The sequence below is a fragment of the Mobula hypostoma genome, chromosome 10 (genome assembly GCF_963921235.1).
Source record: "Mobula hypostoma chromosome 10, sMobHyp1.1, whole genome shotgun sequence".
Taxonomy (NCBI): Eukaryota; Metazoa; Chordata; class Chondrichthyes; order Myliobatiformes; family Myliobatidae; genus Mobula; species Mobula hypostoma.
In genome coordinates, this window is record NC_086106.1 from 120,834,689 (window position 1) to 120,860,868 (window position 26,180).

A 26,180-nucleotide genomic window follows, 5' to 3' on the forward strand; every position below is an offset into this window, starting at 1 on the left:
TGTGAATACAGTCAAATGAAACAGTGTTACTCATGGGTCAAGGTACAAAACACTGTACCAACAGTCATATACAGTACAAGCCACATATAGCACATAAGATATCAGTAAAATGCAGTCATACGAAAAAATATAGTCCAAGAGTCTGATCCTATAATCTGACCAGCAATTTCTCTTCTATAAACACGCAAGAGTTCTCACAGGCTGTAATGAGTTGATTACTTGAAAGAATAAACATAATTAATGAATAATTGAGTACTGAAGGCTCTGCTCAATTTTACATGTTGCACCAGTCTTTAGCAGTGGCTCCCTTCTGGTTAGAATCAGAATCAGGTTTCATATCACCGGCATACATCATGAAATTTGTTGTTTTGAGGCAGCAGTACATTGCATTCTTAAATAATAAAACCTATAAATTACAATAGGTATATATAAAAAGAAAATTAAATCAATAGTGCAAAAAGAGAGGGGTAAAAATTCCGTAGTAAGTGTTGATGGATTCATTGTCCATTCAGAAATTTGACAGCAGAGGAGAAGAAACGGATTCATGTCTCTTCAGATTCCTGTACCTCTTCTGTGATGGTAGCAATGAGAAGAGGGCACGTCTTGGGTGATGAGGGTCCTTAACGATGGATGCTGCCTTTTTGAAGCTACCCTCAATGCGGGTAAGGCTAGTGCCCATGATGCAGCTGGCTGAGTTTACAACTTCCTGCAGCTTTTCCCAATCCTGTGCCCCTCATACTGGACAGTGATGCAACCAATTAAATGCTCCGCATGGTATATATTTAGAAATTTGTGAGCGACTTTGGTGACATGCCAGTTCTCCTGAAACTCCTAATAAGATATAGCCACTGTTATGCCTTCTTTGTAGCGGCATCAATATGTTGGGCCAAGATAGAGCCTCAGAGATGTTGCCACCCACGAACTTGAAACTGTTCACCCTTTCCCCTTCTGATCCCTCAATGAGAACTGGTGTGCGTTTCCTCGACTTCCCGTTCTGAGGTCCACAATCAATTCCTTGGTTTTACTGACATTGAGTGCAAGATTGTAGCTGTGTCTTTTAGAGCAATCTAATCCAGGTTCCCTGAAGCCAAAATCAGTGCTGATTTTGTACGAGTTGTAATAGCTGGCTGAGACTACTTGCAGTCAGTAATTCCACACTTTATTGTCTCATTCTTTGATATAAACAACTGATCCTTTCCAATTACAAAGTTAAGGCAGCACGGTAGTGTAGTGGTTAGCACAATGCCTTACAGTTCCAGTGACCTGGGTTCAATTCCTGCTGCTGCCTGCAAGGATTCTGTACATTCTCCCCATGAGTGCGTGGGTTTCCTCCGGGTGCTCTGGTTTCCACCCACAGTCCAAAATCGTACTGGTTGATAGGCTAATTGGTCATTGTAAGTTGTCCTATGATTAATAAAGGCATCCGTTAGTCTTGCGAGACCATGGATCTGTACCTGGAAAGTCTTCACTCTGCAGGGCACAGGCTTGGGCAAGGTTGTATGGAAGACCAGCAGTTGCCCATGCTGCAAGTCTCCCCTCTCCATGACACCAATGTTGTCCAAGGGAAGGGCATTAGGACCCATACAACTTGGCACCAGTGTCATCGCAGAGCAATGTGTGATTCAGTGCCTTGCTCTAGGACACAACACGTTCCCTCGGCTGGGGCTCGAACTCACGACCTTCAGGTCGCTAGTCCAATGCCTTAACCACTTGGCCATGTGCCCGCACTGTCCTATAATTAGGCTAGAATTTTTATTTTTATTTACAAACGTGGAGTAAGCCCTTCTAGCCCTTCAGGCTACACTGCCAGGTAACCCAATTTTTTAATTTTGTCCCATGATTAGGCTAGAATTAAAAAATTGGGTTACCTGTCAGCGTAGCCTGAAGGGCCAGAAGGGCTTATTCCATGTTTGTAAATAAAAATAAAAATAAAAATAAAAATAAAGAATGCAGCAAAGAAAGGATATGGAAAGAAGGGAGTAAAGTTGATGAACACAATGGGAGTAGAAGACTTGAAACCTTGAATCCCTCCTTGGCATTCAATAACAGTCAGAGCTGACCTGGCCAAGGCCTCATCAGATTCAGATTTATTTATCACATGTACATTGAAACTTAGTGAAATGTGTCATTTGCATTAACAACCAACATATCTGAGGATGGACCAGTTGGATTGAAGGTACTAGTTCTGTGCTTTATTACACCATGGCTCTATACCAACAGAGTTGCTGAATAATTTTTTTATATATACAGAGTTGTGTATATGAAAATCCCAGGAGCTCAACAGTTTCTGAGATACTCAAGTCACACAGTCTGGCACCAACAATCATTCCATGGTCAAAGTCACTTAGATCCCATTTCTTCCCCATTCTGATGTTTGGTCTGAACAACAAAAGAACCTCTTGACCGTGTCTGCATGCTTTTGTGCATTGAGTTGCTGCCACATGATTGGCTGATTAGATATTTGCATTAATGAGCAGGTGCACAGCCTGCTCCAGCCAGAGTTTTAGTTACAGCCAGACACGAACAGAACCCAGCACTTCCACTTGTTTCCTGCACGAGGAGGAGTTAAATGATTACCTTACAACCTTTGGTTTTGTCATGGTGGTCACATCTTATCTATCACAATGAATGTGACAGTCAGCCTGTAGCATAAGGCTTAGCTGCCACCTGCAATAGGTTTTGTCATTTGTACACAGGAATGTCAAAACCTCTGGGACTCCAGTCTTAACTCTTCACAATTTTGTATGTCAGTTTTTAGAATTTATTCATTGGTCATGCTCATTTGGAGAAGTTCTACATCTAGGAAAGATGTACTGGCACTGGAGAGGTTCCTGATCAGGGTTACGAGAATGATCCTGGGAATAAAAATCTAATGTATGAGGAGTGTTTGATGGCGCTGTGCCTGTACTCACTGGAGTTTAGAAGAATAAGAGGGGATCTACTTTAATTCTACTGAATACAGAAAGGCCAAGATAGTGTGTAAGTGGAGAAGATGATTCCCGTAGTGGGGAAGCTTCATACAAGAAGGACATTCCTTTAGAACAGAAATGAGGAGGAATTTTTTGAATCAGAGGGTGGTGAATGTGAATTTAATGTATTCACCACATACTTTAGTGTTCCCTTGCCTTCTCTCTGGCACTAGCCAAATGGTAACATATCGGAGTTAACACTTGAGTTCCTGCACTGTGTCCACCTTGGAAAAGTGAGCAAGGGCATGAAGACACAAGAAAAGGCACACCTACTGAAAGTGTTGCATCTGGTGGAGAATACAGGTACAGTACAGTGGAGTTTGACAGTGAATGCAGCAACAGAGTACAACCAGGTACTCTCATTCACCGACCTGGAAAGAGGAGCAACTGGACGGCAGCCCTGGTGATACTTTGGAGGTTTGAGGGTGCAAAGCAGTGGTAAAGCCAAGTGAGTATTTGAAAGTTAAAATAAATTGAGAGCAAGTTAAAATAGGTTCAATTTCAAAGAAAATTTATTACCAAAGTACATATATGTCACCAGATACAACCCATTTTCTTGTGGGTATACTTAATAAATCCAAAAACCATAATAGAATCAATGAAAGACCACACCAACAGGGTGGACAACCAGTGTGCAAAAGACAACAAACTGCAAATACAAAAAGAAAAAAAAACAAGAAATAATAATAATAAATAATAATAAGCAATAAATTTCGAGAACATGAGATGAATATTCTTGAGAGTGAGTCCATAGGTTGTGGGAACAGTTCAGTGATGAGGCAAGTAAATTTGAGTGAAGTTAAACCCTTTGGTTCAAGACCCTGATGGCTGAGGGGTGGTAGTTGTTCCTGAACTTGGTGGTGTGTGTTCTGAGACTCTTGTAACGTCCTTTTGATAGCAGCAGTGAAAAGAGAGCATGCCCGGATGATAGATGCTGATTTACTGGGAGGATGCTCCATGCAGATGTGCTCAATGGTGGGGAGCACTTTACCTGTGATGGACTGGGCTGTATCCACTACTTTTTGTAGCATTTCCTGCTCATGGCATTGGTGTTTCCATACTAGGCTGTGATACAACCAGTCAATATACTCTCTTCCACACATCTAGAGAAGTTTGTCAAAGTTTTAGATGTCATGCCAAAGCCTTGCAAACTTGTTTAAAAATATTGCCACTTGTACATTGCCGAAGGGGTCACTGGCAAGTCAGTACTTGCCATAGATCAATTTGATCTGCATGAGAACTGATCTTGCCTTCCCACAGCTGAGAGACAAGAAGCAACGAGACATTAAACAAGTATCTCGCTCAGCCCACATTTTTGTCGAGTTGAATGCTCACAAGCAGTTGGGGATGGATGCTGGGCTTGCAAGTGTCTGTACCACTTTCAAAAACAGGTGCTTCAAGTACCGTGGGTGGCTTTATGATTTTTTTTTGCTGGTAAGATCAACTTTTTGATCCAAGGACCAACCTTATCCACCATGTTCATTTACATGTATTAGGAAATTAGTGTGGTGTATTGGTCAGGGTGCGACTTGCAACAAAAAACAACGTTCAACAACTATAAAGAATAAAGAATTATATAAAATATGAACTGAAAGGTTAAAGTACAAATATAGAATAAAATATAAATACATAAATATCAGCATGTATTTACAAAGTAAATAGCAGTTTAAAGTGTTTATAATGCAATGCAGTGACTTAGGTAATTGATAGAGGGGGTTGGGGGTGGAGGGTTGATCAGATTAACTGCCTGGGGGAAGAAACTTTTAAGATGGCGTGAAGTTTTTATATTAATATCCTGTAGTTCTTTCCAGAAGGGAGCTTTTGGAAAAGGCGGTTTGTTGGGTGGGTTATGCCCACAATGATTTTCCTGCCCACTTCATTGCCCTGGACACATGAAAGTCCTGCAGAGATGGCAGAATGCAGCCAATGTCCTTTTCTGTTGACCCAACAGTTTACTACAGTGTGAGAAGATGCCGCACCAAATCAGACAGTAATGACTGAGTTACACACACAAAACGCTGGAGGTCAGGCAGCACCTATGGAGAGGAATAAAAATTCAATATATCAGCCGTGACCCTTCATCAGGACAGGACAGGAAAGGATGGGGGTTGAGGCCAGAATAAGAAGGTAAGGGCAGGGGAAGGACTGTATGTTGGAAGGTGAGAGGTGAAGCCAGGTGAGGGTAGGGGGGTGGGTGGGGGAGTCAGTATGAAATGAAAAGCTGGGAGGTGATAGGTGGAAAAGATAAACGACTGAAGAAGAAGGAATCTTATAGGAGAGGAGAGTGGACGATGGGAGTGAGGGAAGGAGATGGAGCACCAGAGGGAAGTGTTAGGCAGGTGAGGAGAAGAGAAGGGGTAAGAAGGGGGCCAGAATGTGGAATAGAAAAAAGTGTGAAGGGGGAGATGGGAGAAATTACTAGAAATTAGAGAAATTGAAGTTCATGCTATCAGGTTGGGAGCTACTCAAATGGGATATGAGGTGTTGCTCCTCCAACCTGAGAGTGGCCTCATGTGCGGATGCTTTCTATGACCGCAGTGTAGAATTGCACCAGTATTTACCAGAGAGAGAGAGAGAGAGAGAGAGAGAGAGAGAGAGAGAGAGAGAGGAAAATGTCCCAGACCCTCGTTTCCTGAGAAGGAGGGGAAGGATGCAATGTAAGTGACAGGAGCAATGTGCATTGCAATGTGCCTGTTGTCAAGAGGAAATGATGTGACACAGCAGGAACAGTCTGCTGCACCAGTCACTATGAGTCACTTTCATCTGTAAGTATATTCTGGGCAGAGCTGAGAAAAGAGGGATTTCTGCTGGTTGACTCCAGCTACCAACATGCTCACATGACATCTTTAAATTTCTTTAGCCAGAGGGTGGTGAATCTGTGGAACTCATTGCAACAGACCGCTGTGGAAGCCAAGTCATTGTGTACATTGAGCACACCACCACTGAGCATGGAATGGTGTCACAGGAAAGCAGCAACCATCATCACCCAGGACATGGCGTCTTCTCACTGCTGCCATCAGGAAGAAGGTACAAGACCCTTGGGACTTACACCATCAGATTCAGGAACTCTTGTTACTCCTAAACCATTAGGCTCTTGAACCAAAGGGGGTAACTTCACTTGCCCCATCACTGAAATGCTCCTACAACCTATCCACTCACTATCATCTTCATCTCGTGTTCTCAGTATTTATTGCTTATTTATTTATTATTATTATTTCTTTCTTTCTGTATTTGCTCAGTTTGTTGTTGTTTGCACACTGTTTGAACGCCCAAGTTAGTGCGGTCTTTCATTGATTCTTCATGGTTATTATTCCATAGATTTATTGAGTATGCCCACAAGAAAACATATCTCAGGGCTGTATATGGTGACGTATATGTACTTTGATAATAAATTTACTTCGAATTTGATTTTGAATTTATTTAAATCTTACATCCATCCCACAATGTGAGGCAGTAAAAATCTTTGTGTTACGATTCTGTCACAATGCACAGACATGAGAATTTATAAGTCTAATGGCTTGTAGAAAGAAGCTGTCCTGTAGCCTTCTGGTCCTGGCTTTGAAGTTTATTTAAAGCAGGTGTTGATACGTTTTCAATTAGTCAGGGTGTCAAAGGTTACAGGGAGAAGAATGGGGTTGAGAGGGATGATAAATTAGCCATGATGGAATGGTGGAGCAGATTCGATGGGCCAAATGGTCTAATTCTGCTCATACATTTTATGGGCTTCTGAGGTTAAAGTATGTACATCTTTAATAGGTAGGACTGTCCGTCCATCACCAAGACACCATGGCAGCAAGTGATCATTCTACTGCCACCAGGTAATTACCTTTTCTTCAGTTGACAGGTAACATTGATTGATGGCAAGGATTAGACTGTTTAAGTAACCAAACTACTGGCCTGCTGAACATTAACACAGTTAAATGATTGATGACACTATAACTACAGCCAATGGTAACATTACCATTTTGTGATGCACCCCTAATCCTACTTAGTGAAAAACAAAATACTTCAATACAGATTATTGACCATGGGTCAGCAACTTGTATGGTTAAACCACCTCTAAAAAAAGTCAGAAGTCAAAAGAAAGTTTATTATCAAATACAACCCTGACATTCATTTCCTTGTGGGTCATTCACAGTGTATACAGTACAAAGAAACACAATAGAATCAGTGAAAAACTACACACAAAGATGGACAAACAACCAATGTGCAAATGAAGACATATTGTACAAATACAAAAAGAAAAGCAAAATAATAATAATAGATCAATAAGTGATAAATAATATTGAGAACAGAAGCTGTAGTACCTTTGAAATCGAGTCCATAGGTTGTGGAATCAATTCATTGTTTAGGTGAGTGAAGTTGTCACACTGTACAAGGGCACTTGGTGAGGGACGGTACTGACGGAGGCATGATCAGGTCCCGAAGACCATCGCTGAAGCCGTCAGCGCAGGAGTTGAGTGGGCGAAACGGTCCCGACCCTCCAAGCAGACCATTGCCTTTGTCAGAGCTGGGGAGCAGCCAATACCCGCCAAAAGGACATCTGCAGGCATCCTGACCTCTGCAAGGGACTGGCAGCTGTTGCTGGACCTCGAACGGCAGCTGAAATTCCCCAGCCATATCGCAGCCACCACCCTGCGACCAGACATTGTCCTAGTTTCTGAGTCTACTAAGCAAGTGGTGCTGCTGGAGCTGACAGTCCCATGGGAAGATCGCTTGGAAAAGGCCTTTGAAAGGAAGCTCTCCAAGTACGCAGGACTGGTCAGCAACTGTCAGCAGGCTGGATGGAGAGCAAGGTGTCTCCCAGTGGAGGTTGGATGTAGGGGATTTGCAGCCCATTCTTTAGTTAGAGCCTTCAGCAATTTGGGCATCGAGAAAGAGAGGAAGAGCAGAGCCATCCGCAGTACCACCGATGCGGCAGAGAGGCCTCAAGATGGCTGTGGCTCAAAAGAGAGGAGCCATGGAGTCATAAGTAGCTAGCCATCTGGACACAAGCTGGGGTCTGATCAGCCCCGGCTGGGTCACCTGGAGGAGCGTGTATGATGCTGAAAGACCCGAAAAACCCAGTGATTCCAGGAACATCACTGAAGATGTGTCCAGAGGCATTAGTAGATGTATGTACACAAAAGCCCAGTTATTGAGGGGTAATAACTGTTTCTGAACATGATGGTTTGTGACCTAAGGCTCCAGCACCTCCATCCTGATGGTAGCTGCCATCATCTTCTATGTCTATTAGATGCACAAGAAATTCCCCATATTGTACTCTATCTAACCACTTAGGGCAAAATCTCTTATCATTTTTACTTTCATCTGTGGCAATTGAATCTGAAATAATCCAGCAGTTAACAGCATTCCTTCTTGTCACTATTTACTCGCCTGTTAGTGATTTAAAGAGAACATTATTTTCTAAGGAGCCTGCACTTATTTTCAACAAAACAGTTCCATAATAACTCAGGCAGTAAAACTGAAGAAGGATAAAAATTTGTTGTCAGTTATGTAATGATCCACTGTTTGGTGTTTTCTGTGACTGGAGTGTTTTCATCACCGTGCAGCTGAGCATCTCGGAACTGAGTGGGTCCCCACAAAATCATTTAGGGACTTTCACAGCCAGAAGCTCTGGATGAAACCCGAGGACCAGAATCTGCTGAGGGCAAGAACAGTGGTATTCACGTGTGGTGACCAAAAACATTACAAGAGACCCAGGTACAACCTCAGGCAGGTCATTTCAAGGGCAAAGTAGCAAATCCAGACAGAAGTCGAATCAACAAAGGATGCTCAACAGCTGCAGCAAGGTTTAAATGTTATCACCACTTACAAAGTGAAATCAAGCAACATGGGTGACAACAGAGCTTCGCTTCCAGATGAGCTCAATACCTTTTAGGCCCCCCCCTTGACCATCAAAACATGGAGGAATCATCACAATCTTCCACAGCTCCCGATGATCCTGTGATTTCAGTTTCAGGAGGGTGAACCCGTGGAAAACATCCAGCCCAAATGGGGTACATGGCCGTGTATCGAAGATCTGTGCTGATCAACTGGCTGGAGTGTTCACTGAGGGCTTTAACCTCTCGCTTCAGCAGTCTGAGGCACCCACTTGCTTTAAGCAGGCTTCAATTATATCGAAAGCTAAGCGGAACCTGGTAAGCTGCCACAATGACCATCATCCAGTGACACTTACATCCACTGTGATGAAGTGTTTTGAGAGGGTGGTGATGAAACGTATCAACTCTTGCCTGAGAAGCTCCAATTTGCCTACTGGCACAACAGGTCCACAGCAGATGCCAGTTCATTAGCTCTTCACTCAACCCTCGAACAGCTGGACAGCAAAGATGCATACATTAGGATGCACTTTATCGACTACAGCCCAGCATTCAGTACTATTACCCTCTCAAAACTAATCGATAAGCTTCAAGACCTTGGCCTCAATACCTCCTTTTACAACTGGATCCTTGAATTCCTCACTTGCAGACCTCAGTCAGTTCTGATTGCCATCAAACTCTCCTCCAGAATCTCCACCGGCACAGACGCACCATAAGGTTGTGTGATTAGCCCCCTGCTCTACTCACATTACATTTATGCCATTAGGAAGAAGGTACAGGAGCCTCAGGACTCATATCACCGGGTTCAGGAACAGGAATTACCTGTCAACCATCAGACTCCTAAATCAGAGGGGTTAACTTCACTCAACTTCACTTGCCCCATCACTGTAATGTTGCCACAACCTATGGACTCATGTTCAAGAACTTGTCATGTCATATTCTCTATATTTATTGCTTATTTATTCATTTTACTATTTCTTTTTAGATTTGCACAGTTTGTTAGATTTATTGAGTATGAATTTCAAGATTGTATAGTGACTTTTATGTATTTTGATAATAAATTTATTTTGAACGTTGAATTTATTTTTGTGTAGTACGTCTTTTGCACATTGATTTTTTGTCGATCTTTGCTTATGTATAATTCTCATAAATTCTATTGTGAATTTTTTCCCCTGTAAAACTCAACTTGTACAATTGGATCCTCGAATTGCTGTATGAAATTAATCTCAACATAGTATATGGTGATATATAGTATACATATTTTGATAATAAATTTACTTAGACCTTGAAATTACAAGCATTGGTTGACAGCTTCTCTCCCCCGTGATAAGACTACTGAATGGTCCTCTAGCATAACGAAATGGTCTCTTGACCTCACAATCAAACTTGTTATGGACTTGCACCTCACTGACTGCTTGCAATGCACTTTCCCTTTAATTGTAACATCTCATTCTATATTCTGCATGCAAAGTATCTGATTGTTTCAGTGCACTGAGATAGTAGAATAGAAAATAATGTAATATAGAATTTTCCTTGTACTACCTCAATACTAAATTTATTCTATCCTGACTTATGGAAGTGAATGCTGGACCATTTCTCCAGCAATGGAAAAGAGACTAGAAGCAGCTGAATTATGGTTCTACGGGAGAAGGTTAAAAGTATCATGGACCACACACACATCAAATGAAGAAGTTCTCAGAAGAGCTCAAGCAGTTCGATCACTCATACCAACAATAAAAGAAAGACAACTCAGATTCCTAGGACACATCATGCGGAAAAATGAACTAGAAAAACTCATACTCTCTGGCAAGATTGAGGGGAGTAAATCGAGAGGAAGACCTCGGCTTATGTACATCAAAAGCATAGCCAGGTGGCTACACATCGAGGAAATGGAAATCATCCAAAAAACAAAGGATGGATCTATATGGAAAACCATGGTCACCAAAGTCCGCATCGGATATGATATCTAGACAGACAGACTACCTCAATGCATTGATGTAATAATGTAATCTGTACGGATAACATACAGAATAAAGTTTTTCACTACATCTTGGTACTTCTAACAATAATAAAACAGCTTACCATTTTAATTTACTACATTGAAGGGGAAATTAGTCCATTTTGCCTTCGCAATGCCTGGGACTCAAGACTTGTGAGCTGCATATGCTGATCTCAAGGGCATGCTCTGGACATAACGGATTGTGGTGGCAACATTGAGATTGTAGAAGAGTGGATTCAAGGGTTATTTCTGGCCAGCACACACAAAAAGAACTCAGGGGCTAGGCAGCATCAATGGAGAGGAATAAACAGTTGATGTTTCAGGCCAAGACCCTTTCCTGATGAAAGGTCTTTGTCCAAAATGTTTATTCCTTTCCATGGATGCTGCCTAACCTGCTGAGTTCCTTCAAGTTTTTGTGCGTGATTCTCTGGATTTCCAGCATCTCTTGTGTTTATTATTTCTGTTTAATCCCTCTATCAGGTGATGTAAATTAGAAAAATGTGGAAGGTTCAGAATCATTTATTTATCACATGTACATCTAAACAAATAGTGAAATGCATACTTTGCATTAACAACCAACACAACCTAAGGATGTGCTGGGGGGTTGGGGGGAGGAGTAGCCTGCAAGTGTTGCCACACATTCTGGCATTAACACAGCATGCGCACCGTGTTCAGCAAAACCACACAAGCAACAACAACAGAACAACAACAAAACAACAGCAAAACAAGCCCCTTTCCTCTCTCCCACAGAACCAGCCATTCATACACACTGACAAGCCTCCAATAGCATGTCAGGCCATCTCTGGGCCTTCAGCTTCCAGATGACTCGTGGACTCACAGACATCAAGCCTCCAACTTCCATCATAAACCAAATCCCAACTTTTGATTTAAGTCTTCGATACTATTTGTTAGTAGTTACTACAAGAATAGCTGAACAGATCATTTTTATAGGCAAAGTGACTAGCAATAATGCAAAATAAAGAAAACAATTTTTTTAGAATTAAAATGATGACCCTCTGATGTGAAGCAATGTTGCAATTTGCTTTTCAATAACAAGTGAACTTAATCATTGCTTCAAGACAGACTGTTCACTGAAGTTTGAAGCAAAGCAGATGATTTTTTTTTACTATGTCTTCCCTCACCTCAAATTAGCTTGGAGCATTTTGGGCAAGATTTATGAAATATGAATGCAAAGGGAGCAATATTAATTGCAGGTCATTTTGGGAAGTAACTGTTATTTATCCAATTACACAACACACAAGAAATCAAATGAATCTCTATGGGTTTTAAATATATTCAATATGAAAATTTATCAACCGACAGCCTCATTAAAAATTACAAGCTTACCTCTGTGACATCCATGACCTTAATGGCTGCTAGCTGTCCTGTCTTCACATGACGCCCCTGTAATGAAAGCAAAGGAAAGACTGTTCATTGGAAGAATTTCAGTGGATCTTATTGATATGAATATTCATCCAATCTTAGCATTTCAAATAAATACTTTTGAAGTGCAATTTCTGATGTAATATGGGCAAATAAAATTATATAAATTTTGGTAAAATATGATTCTCCATTATCTTTAATGTGATTAGGTGTCTAGGTAGAGGCAATTTTTCCATTTAAAAGGGATAATATTAAATTGCAATTTCTTTGAAGCTATGAAGATCGTGGGTTGGAATAACTTAAGATGTTGAATATTGCAATGTGATTGTACTTGAAGAGATTACAGTGGCATGCAAAAGTTTGGGCACCCCCGGTCAAAATTTCTGTTGCTGTGAATAGCTAAATGAGTAAAAGATGAACTGATTTCCAAAAGGCATAAAGTTAAAGATGACACATTTCTTTAATATTTTATGCAAGAAAACTTTTTTTATTTCCATCTTTTACAGTTTCAAAATAACAAAAAAGGAAAAGGGCCCAAAGCAAAAGTTCAGGCACCCTGCATGGCAGCACTTAGTAACACCCCCTTTGGCAAGTATCACAGTTTGTAAACGCTTTTTGTAGCCAGTTAAGAGTCTTTCAATTCTTGTTTGGGGGATTTTCGCCCATTCTTCCTCGCAAAAGGCTTCTAGTTCTGTGAGATTCTTGGGCCGTCTTGCATGCATTGCTCTTTTGAGGTCTATCCACAGATTCTCAATGATGTTTAGGTCAGGGGACTGTGAGGGCCATGGCAAAACCTTCAGCTTGGGCCTCTTGAGGTAGTCCATTGTGGATTTTGAGGTGTGTTTAGGATCATTATCCTGTTGTAGAAGCCATCCTCTTTTCATCTTTGGCTTTTTTACGGACGGTGTGATGTTTACTTCCAGAATTTGCTGGTATTTAATTGAATTCGTTCTTCCCTCTACCAGTAAATGTTCCCCATGCCACTGGCTGCAACACAAGCCCAAAGCATGATCAATCCACCCCTGTGCTTAACAGTCAGGGTTTTTTTCATGAAATCCTGCATCCCTTTTTCTCCAAAAATACCTTTGCTCATTGCAGCCAGAAAGTTCTATTTTAATTTCATCAGTCCACAGGACTTGTTTCCAAAATGCATCAGGCTTGTTCAGATGTTCCTTTGAAACTTTTGAATGGAACTTTTTGGCTGCAATGAGCAAAGGTATATTTGGAGAAAAAGGGGTGCAGAATTCCATGAAAAGAACGCCTCTCCAACTGTTAAGCATGGGGGTGGATTGATCTTGCTTTGGGCTTGTGTGGCAGTCAGTCTACCATGCCCTTGCACTCCTGCCCTCCCTGTACATTATCAGTAACACTATATTCTGAATTCTGCTATTATTTTTCCCCTGAATTATCTCAATGCACTGATGTGATGAAATGATCTGTTTGGATTGGCATACAAAACAAAGTTCGTCATTCTACCTTGGTGCTTGTGACAATAATACAACAATTCAGAGTGAGAATCTGAATCAGGTTTACTATAGTGGCCTATGTCATGAAATTTGTTGTTTTGTGGCAGCAATACAGTAGAATACATAATAATAAAAATCTATGAATTATAATATATATATATATTTATATATAGCTTCGACATGTTCTGGTTATTCTAGCTATGCCACCTTCCTGTAGTTTGAACCAATCTGGCCATTCTCCTCTGACCTCTCTCATTAACAAGGCGTTGTTGCCCACAGAACTGCTGCTCACTGGATGCTTTTTGTTTTTTGCACCATCCTTCCTAAACTCTAGAAATTGTTGTCCATGAAAATCACAGGAGATCAACAGTTTCTGAGATAATCAACTATCATTCCATGATCAAAGTAACTTAAATCAAATTTCTTTCCCATTCTGATGTTTGGTCCGAACAACAACTGAACCTATTGACCATGTCAGCATGCTTTTACGCATCGAGTTGCTGCCACATTATTGGCTGCTTAGGTATGTATTTGCAATAACGAACAGGTGTTCAGTGGCCACTGAGTGAATTTCCTTTCTGTTTACCCCATTTCCATTGATGCATCCCTGTGATTAATGAGACCTGTCAATCTGCGCCTTGTAAGGCATGAAAATGTCTGACACAGGCCTGTCATGGTCTGAGTTGTTGTTCCCTTCCCCTCCCTACTTTGGTCTTAACATTAACCAAGGTCCCAGATGCCTTCTTGCACCTTTATCAACTTCAGCAATTTGCAGTACAACAGTAACTGAGTCCAAAGGACGAGGAAAGAGATCCATTCTGATAGCACTCCCTGTGACATGCCCACCTCCAGGAATTCCTGAGCCACACTCTGTCTCAGGAAACACATTGGTCCACAAGTCCAGAAGACTGCACTGTCAAGTGCCAGAAATCTACTGAAGAGCTGCCAAGTTTTCGAAAGCAAGTGATTACATTTTTTTATATGCAGATAACATTAAGAGGAAATAAGAATTCTGAGGGGAAGCTTAAAATACATAGACTTCCTAAACTACAGCCTTTAAATGAGTATGTTTCTATTTAAAGTCCAACAACATGTTTTTTTTATCATGTGAAATCCAACTGGAATAAACTTAAAGCCAATAAGCTCTCGCTACTACAGGTTGATTGTAAGTACTCCTTTCCTTCAATTGTGATCTGCACACAGACTTATTTTTGCAGGACATTCAACTTAAGTCTACTGTATAATAAGTAGAATAATGGAAAATACTTCTTTGTGATCAATGATGGAAAAGCCTTGAATTTATTATTTAGTGCCTTTATCATCGCCTTCAAACAAATCAAAAGTGCTATGCAAACAGGTAAGCAAATTTGACATGTGGTTACTTCTATAATGCAGGAAGAATGGTAACCAATCCTTACACTGCAATATCTTGCAATAAATTTGTGGTCTTGTGAAGTTAAACACGGAAGCCATTCACCATTAATTTCTGAAGTGTTACAATGACGTTCAGTGGCATTGAATCAGAATACATGCAGCAGCCGATACCTAGGCATTCATGAGGCACTATGTATTATCAACAGCAGCAGAATGGGCAGGCCAGTTGTGTAGAGGCCAGCACAACGCTTTACAACAGCAGCAATCCAAGTTCAATTCCTGCCACAGTCTGTAAGGAGATTGTACGTTCTCCCCATAACCACTCAGCCTTCCTCTAGGTGTTCTGTTTTCCTGCTGCATCCCAGAGATGTACAGGTTAGGGTTAGTAAATTATAGGCATGCTACTTTGGCTCTGGATGCATGGCAATGCTTGTGGGCTGCCCCCAGCACAACTTGGACTGGCTACGTCGCGGCCTGGTATGGAAACAGCCATGCCCTTGAATGGAAGATTCTACAGGAAGTACTGAATACGGCTCAAATGAGAGAAAATCTGCAGACGCTGGAAATCCAAGCAACACAGACAAAATGCTGGAGGACCTCAGCAGGCAAGGCAGCATCTATGGAAAAAAGTACAGTCGATGTTTTGGGCCAAAACCCGAAGGCAGGACTGTACGATCCAGTCCATCACAGGTAAAGCCCTCATAAACATTGAGCACATGTACATGAAATGCTGTCGCTGGAAAGCAGCATCCATCATCAGGGACTTGCACCACCATGTTTAGGAACACATACTACTACCCTTCAACCATCAGGCTCTTGGACAAAGGCGGTAACTTTACTCAATTTCACTTGCCCTATCATTGAAATGTTCCCGCAACCAATGGCTTCACTTTCAAGGCCTCTTCATCTCATGTTCTCAATATTTTTTACTTATTTATTTATTGCTATTGTTTCTTTTCTTTGTGCTTGCACAGTTTGTTGTCTTCTGCACTCAGGTTGAATGCCCTAGTTTGGCAATCATTCATCGATTCTGTTATAGTTACCATTCTATAGATTTTTTGCAGAGTATGCCCACAAGAAAATAAATCTCAGAGTTGTTTATGGTGACATATATGTAACTTTGATAATAAAATTTACTTTGAACTTTGTTGCTCGTTGATGGAAACAATGCTTTTCACTGTATTTTTGGATGTACATGTGACAAATAAAGTTGATCAAATCTTTAACTGCACCCCACTGTGATCAGCAATCTCATAGCTCTGCTTCACATCATAATGCAGGGAATCCTGGTTCAATGAGCAATACATGAGGACATGTACACTTTGATTATGGTGAAGGTTGAAGTTTATAGCTTATTAGTTCAAAGTACATTTATTATCAAATTACGTATACAATATACAAAATTGAGATTTGTCTCTTTATAGGCAGCCCTAAAACAAAGAAACCCAAAAGAACTCGTTAAAATACCCAATGTGTGTAGAGAGAGAAAAAAAACAAATTGTACATTTTGGAATCTTCTATTCAGAATCAGAATCAGGTTTAATAATCACTGGCATATGTCATGAAATTTGCTAACTTCGCAACAGCAGTAGAATGCAACACATTATATTACAGGGGAAAACTGTGAATTACAGTAAGTACGTATATGTATAACAAATAGTTAAATTAAATAAGTAGTGCAAATACAGAAATAAAAAAGTAGTAAAGCAATGTTCATAGTTTCAATGTCCGTTCAGAATTCTAACGGCAGAGGGGAAGAAGCTGTTCCCGAGTCGCTGACTGTGTGCCTTCAGTGTACCTCGTTCCTGCTGGTCTCAGTGAAAAGAGGGCATGTCCTGCGTGATGGGGAGTCCTTACGAATGGACACTGCCTTTTTGAGGCACTGCTCCTGAAGATGTCTTGGATACGACAGAGGCTAGTGCCCATTATAGAGCTGACAGCAGCTTACTTCGATCCTGTGCAGTAGGCCCCCCCCCACCCAATACCAGGTGGTGATGCAGCCAGTCTGAATGGTCTCCACAGTACATATGTAGAACTTTTGGAGTGTTTTAGGTGACATTCCAAATCTCCTCAAACTCCTAATGAAATATAGCCATTGTCTTGCCTTCTTTATAGCTGCATTGATATTCTGGGACCATGTTAGGTCCTCAGAGATATTAACACCCAGGAACTTGAAATTGCTCACTCTCTCCACCTCTGATCCCTTTATAAGGATTCATTCACAGTGTGAAACACATTAATTGCTCTAGCCACCTGTGAACCAGTAGTCTTATTCACCCTTTACAGAGGACAACAGAGAGTTTAGAGCCAAATAAAGGTCAAATTGAGCAAGGAAAATGGATCTCAGCAGTCAGGCAGCATCTAGAAAAGGAATAAGTGGTCAAGATAGCACCCATGTACAATGCTCCCATGTTCGACATCTTCTGTGTAGACCATGAAGCTACTTTGCTTCTTTTATGAGGGGTGATTGATAAGTTCGTGCCCTCATGTAGGAGTCAATTTTAGAAAACCTAGCAGAATTATTTTTCCTACATTTACACACTTAGTCCAGCGGTCATGGAGCATACGGAACCCTTCTTTGTAGAAGTCGGTGTCTTGGACCTCCAGAAAGTGGTCCACAGCAGGGGTGATTGATAAGTTCATAGCCTAAAGTAGAAGGAGATGGGGAGAAAATTCAAACTTTCTGCATTTTCACTCAAAGAGTCAAACTGCATGTGCATGTAAGGAGAGCTGTATAACTCATTGCCTTTTACCTTAGGCCACAAACTTATCAATCACCCCTTTTTCATCTTGAATGTGATCCTGGAACTGTTGGAGCTTGTGATGTGCAGTTTGGAGATCGTTTCGGTGATCCAGCACTCTGCAGTCACAGAGAGGATGCCAGGAGGCAAAGCAGAGAGAGTAAGCCACCAGCATTTTGTGCACGTTCCTCAGGATTTCCAGTTTCTGCAGAATCTTTTGTGATAATAATAGATCTCCTTTCCTATGGTTATTAGTGAACCAGGTATGTTTATAATGCAATTTGTGGTTTGATGGTCATCATTACCAAGTCTAGTCTTTAATTGTAGTTTTATGTATTAACAAGCTGCACTTAAGTTCTCCTACTGCAATGCCTCCAGATTTGTTAGTCTAGCCCTCAGGGTTACTGTCTGTAATTCCAAATAATTTCAATATAATATGCATGCCAGTTATTTCTGAATGCTGAGAGCTTCCTTCTTCACTTACATTTTCATCAGAGTAGAATTTGAGGGAATTGCCATTCGAAAAGAGCATAAGAAAGTTTGCAAGTAGTAAAATCTGTGGAATTCATTCCCACAGACAGCTGTGGAGGCTAAGATATTGAGTATACTTAAAGCGGAGGTTGGTAGGTTTATTTTAAGACCATAAGACCTAGGAGTAGAATTAGGACATTTGTCCCTTCGAATCTGCTCTGCCATTCAATCATGGCTGATATTTTTTCCCCTCCTCAGCCCCACTCCCTGGCCATCTCCCCATAACCTTTGATGCTGTGGCCAGTCAAGAACCAATCAATTTCCACATTAAATACACCCATCGACCTGGCCTCCACAGCTGCCTGTGGTAACAAATTCTGCAAATTCACCACCGTCTGGCTAAAGAAATTTCTCCGCATCGCTGTTTTAAATAGACCCTGAGGCTGTGCTCTCGTGTCCTAGAGTCTCCCACCATGAGAAACATCCTTTCCACATCTACTCTGTCAACCTCTTTCAACATTCCAAATGTTTCAATGAGATCCCCCTCATCCTTCTGAATTCCAGCAAGTACAGGCCCAAAGCCAGCAAATGCTCCTCATATGATAACACTTTCATTCCTGGAACTATCCTTGTGAACCTCGTGTGAACCACCTCCAATACTAGCGCATCTTTTCTCAGATAAGGAGCCCAAAACTGTTCACAATTCTCAAAGTGAGGCTTCACCAGTGCCTTATAAAGCCTCAACATCACATCCCTGCTCCTATATTCTAGGCCTCTCGAAATGAATGCTAACATTGCATTTGCCTTCCTCACCACTGACTCAACCTGCAATTTAACTTTTAGGTGTTCTGTACTAGGACTCCCAAGTTCCTCTGCACCTCAGATTCCTGGATTTTCTCCCCATTTAGAAAATAGTCTGCACACTTATATCTTCTACCAAAGTGCATGGCCATGCATTTTCCAACAATGTATTTCATTTGCCACTTTCTTGCTTATTCTCCTAATCTCTCTAAATCCTTCTGCAGCCTTCTTCTTTTCTCAACAATACCTGTCCCTCCGCCAGTCTTCATATCATCTGCACCTTGGCAACAAAGTCATCTAGTTCATCATCTAAATCATTGAGAAACAGCATTAAAAAATAGTCCCAACACCAACTCTTGGAGAACACCACTAGTCACTGGTTGCCAATCAGAAAAAGATCTTTTCATTCCCACTCGCTGCCTCCTGTCAAAAGCCAATGCTCTAACCATGCCAGTAATTTTCCTGTAATAAATACTATGGGTTCTTAACTTGGTAAGCAGCCTCATGTGTGGCACCTTGTCAAAAGCCTTCTGAAAATCCAAGTATACAACATCCACTATATCCCCTTTACCTATCTTATTTGTAATCTCATCAAAGAATTCCAGCATTTTCAGCAGGCAAGACATTCCCTTAAGGAAACCATATTGACTTTGTCCTATCTTGTCCTGTATCACCAAGTACTTCATAACCTTATCCTTAACAATTGACTCTAACATATTCCCACCCACTGAGGTCAGACTAACTAGTCTATAATTTCCTTTCTGCTGTCTCCCTCCTTTCTTAAAGAATGGAGTGATATTTGTAATTTTCCCATCCTCCAGAACCACGCCAGAGTCCAGTGATTCTTGAAAGATCATTACTAATGCCTCCATAATCTCTATCTGGTTCAGATGACTTACGCACCTTTAGGTCTTTCAGATCTTTGAGCACTTTCTCCCTTGTGATAGTTACTTCACTCTCTTCTCTTCCCTCACATCCTTCGACACATGGCACACTTCTAGTGTCTTCCACAGTGAAGACTAATGCAAAATACTCATTTAGTTCATTTTCCATCTCCTTGACCCTGTTATTATTTTTTAGGCCTCATTTTCTAGTGGTCCTATATCTACTCTTATCTCTCCTTTATCTTTTATATAGTTGAAAAGCTTTTTCTATCCACTTTGATATTATTTGCTAGCTTGTTTTCATTTTTCATCTCTTCCCTCTTAATAAATCTTTTAGCTGCTTTCTGTATGTTTTTAAAAACTTCCCAATTCTCTGCCTTCCCACTAATTTTTACTTTGTTGTATGCCCTCTCTTTTGTTTTTACAGTAGCTTTTATTTTCCTTGTCAGCCACTATTGTACAATTTTGCCATTTGAGTATTTCTGTGATTTTGGAATACATCTATTCTGCACTTTCCTCTTTTTTTCCAGAAATTCAAGCCATTACTGCTCTGCTGTCATTCCTGCCAGAATTTCCTTCCAATTTACTTTGGTCAACACATTTCTCATATCACTGTAATTTCCTATACTTCACTGATATACTGTTATGTCAGACTTTACTTTCTCCCTATTTAATTTCAAGTTGAACACTATCATATCGTGATCACTGTCTCCTAAGGGTTCCTTTACCTTAAGCTCCCTAATCGTCTCCAGTTCATTACATAACACCCAATCCAGTATAGTTGATCCCCTATAGGCTCAATGACAAACTGCTCTAAAAAGCTATATTGTAGGCATTCAACAAATTCACTCTCTTGAGATCCATTACCAACCTGATTTTCCCAATCTAAATTCATGTTAAAATCTTCCATAACTATCATAACATTACCCTTTTGACATGCCTTTTCTAGTTGCAATCTGTAGTCCACATCCTAGCTACTGCTGGGAGGTATGTACATAACTGGTTCCTTTTACCCTTGCAGCTTCTTAACTCAACCCACAAGGATTCAACATCTTCTGATCCTAGGTCACATCTTTCTAATGATTTGATGACATTCTTTACCAGCAGAGCCACTCCAGCCCCTCTGCCTACCTTCCTATCCCTCTGATACAATGTGTAACCTTGGGCATTCAGCTCCCAACTACAACCATCCTTCAGCCACGATTCAGTGATGGCCACAAAATTACACCCAACAGTGCAACAAGATCATCCATCGTGATCTTATACTCCGAGAATTGAGATCTAACACTTTGAGCACTGTGTTTGCTATTTTATTTTACTTAGAGATGCAACGTGGATCAGACCCTTAAGGCCCATTGAGTCACATCACCCAGCAACCCATGAATTTCACCCTTGCCTAATGACAGGACACTTTAAAGTCCATCTTTGGACTGTGGAAGGAAACTGGAGCACACGGAGGAAACCCATGTACCCACAGGAAGGATGCACAAACTACCTTACAGAGGGCACCGGAATTGAACTCTGGACTCTGGCGTCCTGAGCAATGACAGTGTCACGCTAACTACTACGCTACCATGGCACCCATGATTAGTCCGGGTGTCAAAGGTTATGGTGAAAAGGCAGGGCATTGGGTTTGAGAGGGAAAATAAATCAGCCATGATCCAATTGCAGAGAATGGCCTAATTCTGCTCCAATGTCTTATAGTCTTGTTTTGGTGAGCATTCCTTCCAATAGCAACATCAGTCTAATGGTTTAATTGCAATTCAGTAATTGTAGAGAAATTCACATCAGTACAAAATATCACTAGAATAAATCCAGGGCATCCTTTTATGGTTGAAGCGTTGATACTATGGTAACTGCAAATGGAGTGAGTGGTCAAAATCACTTTATTTCATTCACCCTGACAGGGCAGCACGCTAGCATAGCAGTTAGCCTAATGCCTTACAGCGCTAGTGACCCAGGTTCAATTCTTGCCGCTGTCTTTAGCAGTTTGTACATTCTCTCCGGTTTCTTCCAAGTGCTCCTGTTTCCTCCCACATTCCAAACACGTGCAGGTTAGTCACATGGGTATAACTGGGAAGCATGGGTCTGTTGGGTCAGACACCCAGAAGGCCCTGTTATCATGCAGTCGGAATCTAAATACAAATCTAAAAAATGCACTGTTAAATTCAAGTAAAGGATAGAGAGAAAAATAGCTCATCATCATAAGCAGTTTATGGTGACCATAATAAAGGGAATTAAATATTTGCAATACTTCAGAATGTGATACTAGAGTTCCTGAAGAAATTTTTAGCACACTATCCAGTTATTCTCCAGTGTAAGAGCATGATGTTGCTCCCACGATTTCCAGCAGCTCACTGCTACTAGGGATTTACGTCCAGGAAACACATTGACTAACAAAACACTGATGTGATCTTACAAAAAAATATGCTGATTGGGCTTTTTCACACACCCAGCAGTGTTTCCCAGCTGAGTCTGATTTCTCTAAGTGAATTTGTCAGGTTTCCAGTCCTTTTAGCTCTCAGTGTGTTGTCTTCATGGGTCTGATTCAGAGGTTTGCGGGATCAAGTCCCAGGAGAATAAAATCAAGGCTGAGAATCCCTTGCTGTAACAAGGATGTGCTGACTTTTGTTTGGACCGTCTCTCCAATAAAGTATTAAATCAGGCCTCTGTATGTCCTCTCAAGGGATTGCTCCTCAGCTCCGTTTAAAGATCATGGGAGCTCTGCCCAACATCTCACATCTCTACTTGTCTATACATTAAATAAAGAGGCCATTTGGCCCATCAACTCTTTGCTGGGCCTCAGAATAATCCCATTCCTTCACATTTTTTCCTTATAGTCTCTTCTTCTCATGATCTCATCAACTCCCCCCAGATTCTACCACTCACCAATACACAAAAATTAAAGGTGAGCTTTATTTGTCACTCATACATCGAAACATACAGTGAAATGTGTCATTCGTTTCAACAGGCAGCACAGTCCAAATATATGCAGAGGGCAGCCCACAAGTGTCACCATGCTTCTGGCTCTGATATAGCATGCACACAACTTACTAACCCTAACTCATTTGTCTTTGGAATGGGAGAGAAAAGCAAAGGCGGAATTGTACCCCCGAGAGTTGGCATTGTAATAGTGTCACATTAATTGCTGTGCCATCCTATCAGGGTCGATGAAGTAAAGTGGCCGATTAACCTACTAGCCCACACATCTTTGCGTTGGAGTTCCTGGAGGAATCTCCTGAGTCACAGTGGGAGCGTGGAAACACCAGACAGATTGCATTGAAGGTCAGGATCGAACCGGGGTCACTGGAGCTATCAGGCAGTAGCTCTACTTAGCCATACCACGGTGCTATCCATCTCGGCCATTGCTTAATCCTGAACACAATAATCTGATTTATATTGTTTAGTTTTGTTACATTGTTGTTTGTGCAATCCTATTGTGTGAGGCTGCATATCCTGCATAACAGCACTGCCGATGCAGTGGGGATTGGCTGTAAGGTGTTAGGCATGTCCTAAGTAATGAAAAGTGCTGTATAAATCTAACCCCCCTTTTTCGTTCATTGTATTTGCTTCCCAAGTCCAGAATCAACAACATCTTATGAAAGGAAATCACCAATTTCCTGATCTGACATTAAATTGTATTCAGATGAACGGGATCCTTCCCCTTCTGCCTTTCTGTTCCAGTGACATTCAACAATGAAGCAAGGCTTTTCCTTTTGTGCTTCACGCATTTGGTTTTGTTTCTAGTTTAAAGAGCGCGCCATAGGAATGTATAGGATTCAGATTTATTCATTTATTGCACATACATCGAAACATACAGTGAAATGTGTCATTTGCATTAACAACCAATACAACCCAAGCAGCCCACAAGTGTTGCTACACTTTCTGGAACCAACATAACATGCTCATAATGCTCAGCACCACAACAAAATGGAACAAAAATTCAAAGTTCAAAGCAATTTTATTATCAAGGTACATATATGTCTCCATATACTACCCAGAGATTCATTTACTTGCAGGCATTCACAGTAGAACAAAGAAATACAACAGAACCCATGAAAAACTACACACAAAGACTAATAAGCAACAACTGTACCAAAGAAGGCAAACTGAGCAAATATATAAAAAAAGAAAGAAAGAAAGACAGGTGAGAAATTCAATTGTAGAGTCCTCGAAATTATTTATTTGCACAACAAGCAACAAAAAACAAGCAGCAAAACAGGCTCCATTCCTCCCAACCACTCACCCACCCATTCATATACTGAGGAGCAATGAAAGAAAGTAATGCCCTCAGTCCTGGTAATGGGGTCAATAATGCCAGAAATAATTTAATCACATTTGGATTTTTTTGTTGCCTTTGGCTATTTTGGGACAGTCCATTATTCTAGATAACTAAGAGGTCTGTGCCTGCACACAACAAGAACTAGCAAGTGTACGAGCAGAAGCAAATAATTAGGGAATAACACTTGCATAGGAGATTTACCAGGATGCTGCCCGGATGAGAGAGCATGTCTTATGAGGATAGGTGGAGTGAGCTCAGGCTTGTCTCTTTAGATTGAAGAAGGATAAGACGTGACTTGACAGAGATGTATAAGATGATAAGTGGCATAGACCAAGTGGACAGCCAAAAAGTCCTGACGAGGGGTCTTGGCCTGAAACGTCGACTGTACCTCTTCCTGGAGATGCTGCCTGGCCTGCTGTGTTCACCAGCAACTTTTATGTGTGTTGCTTGAAATTCCAGCATCTGCAGATTTCCTCGTGTTTGCGAGCCAAAAACTAATATATATGGGCTTAATTTGAATGCCACTGGAAGAAAGTATAGGGAGAAAGTCAGAAGTAAGTGTTTTTTTAAACACAGAGAGTGGTGAGTGTGTTGAATGTGCTGCCAGAGGTGGCAGTAAAGGCAGATACATTAGGGACATTTAAGAGACTCTTAGATGGGCACATGGATGATAGAAAACTGGAGTGCTATGTAAGAGGGAAGGGTTAGGTTGACCTTCCAGTAGTTTAAAAGGTTAGCACAATATCATGGGCCGAAGGGCCTGTACTATGTTGTAGCATTCTATGTACTTTGTTCTATGTGCACTGAACAATGACAATTTCCCCTAAGAGTGATTCTAAACACCTCTCTCTGTCATTTAGTGCATCACTGAGATTCACCTGTCTGCAAGATATAAGTCAGGAGTGTGGTGGAATGCTCCCTAATGACTTGGATGTGTACAGTACTAACAATACTCAGGAACCTCAGCATCATGCAGTATAAAACACCCCACCCAGCTGTTTCCCCCATCCATCATTCCAAACAGTCACACCATGTTCGTGCAGGGACTATCATCTACAAGATATCCTATACCAACTCCTCTGACAGCACAACTAAATGGACAAGCCTGTTTGAGACACCATCACTTTTTGTCCTCCAAGTTTCATACTACTCTGACCTGGAAATATATCAATAAATACAAGAAATTCTGCAGACGCTGGAAATCTTGAGGAACACACTCACACAAAATGCTTATGGAGCTCAGCAGGCAACTGGACAGGAATAAACAGACTACATTTCGAGCCAAGACCCTGAAGAGGAAGGCGGAAGAAGCCAGAATAAGAAGGTGGGGGGAGGGGAAGGGGAGCAAACTGGCGGCAGAGATTACAGAGGGTGAGCAGTGAGAGATGGTCTCACTAAACACCTGCTGAAGTGAAGATTTAAACTTTTTCAGGTGAGGCATATCTTGAAGAGATTTTGCAGTGGAGCAGCAAAACGTAAACACAAGAGATTCTGCAGATGCGGAAAATTTTGAGGAAGACCTGCCATCTCATACTCCTCCCCCTCCCCCACCTTCTTATTCTGGTTTCTTCCCCCTTCGTTTCCGGTCCTGATGAGGGGTGAAACATCAACTGTCTATTCCCCTCTATAGATGCTGCCTGACCCGTTGCGTTCCTCCAGTATTTTGTGTGTTTGATCTTTGCTGTTTCATCTTTGTTGCTGGGTCTAGATCCTGGAAATCCTTCCCAATATTACGGAGGGAATGCCTTCACCACATGGACTGCTGCAATTCAGGAAGCCAGCTCCTCCCCCCCCACCCCCAACACCTTCCCTCTGGGATCATTCCGGCTGAGCAATACAAGCTGCCCTTGCCAACAACATCCACGTCTCATAAACCAACAGCATAAAAACAACAATTCTCTGCTGATTTATTGATTTACAGGCAGTTAACAAGCACACATTATATGCTGGGGCCACCGTAGTTCAGTTGTTTAGGTCTAGCCACTTAGACA

General features: G+C 41.3%; 1 protein-coding gene across 4 annotated transcripts in view; it reads right to left on the reverse strand.

Moving 5' to 3' along the window:
- Positions 1-26,180, reverse strand: part of si:zfos-2326c3.2 (mitogen-activated protein kinase kinase kinase kinase 4) — a 349,204-nt gene that overhangs the window by 258,855 nt on the left and 64,169 nt on the right. For all 4 annotated transcript variants that reach the window (XM_063061134.1, XM_063061135.1, XM_063061138.1 and 1 more), the window contains exon 3: positions 12,135-12,191. In XM_063061134.1, coding sequence (XP_062917204.1) covers positions 12,135-12,191 — 57 coding nt within the window. The remainder of the gene's footprint in view (positions 1-12,134; positions 12,192-26,180) is intronic.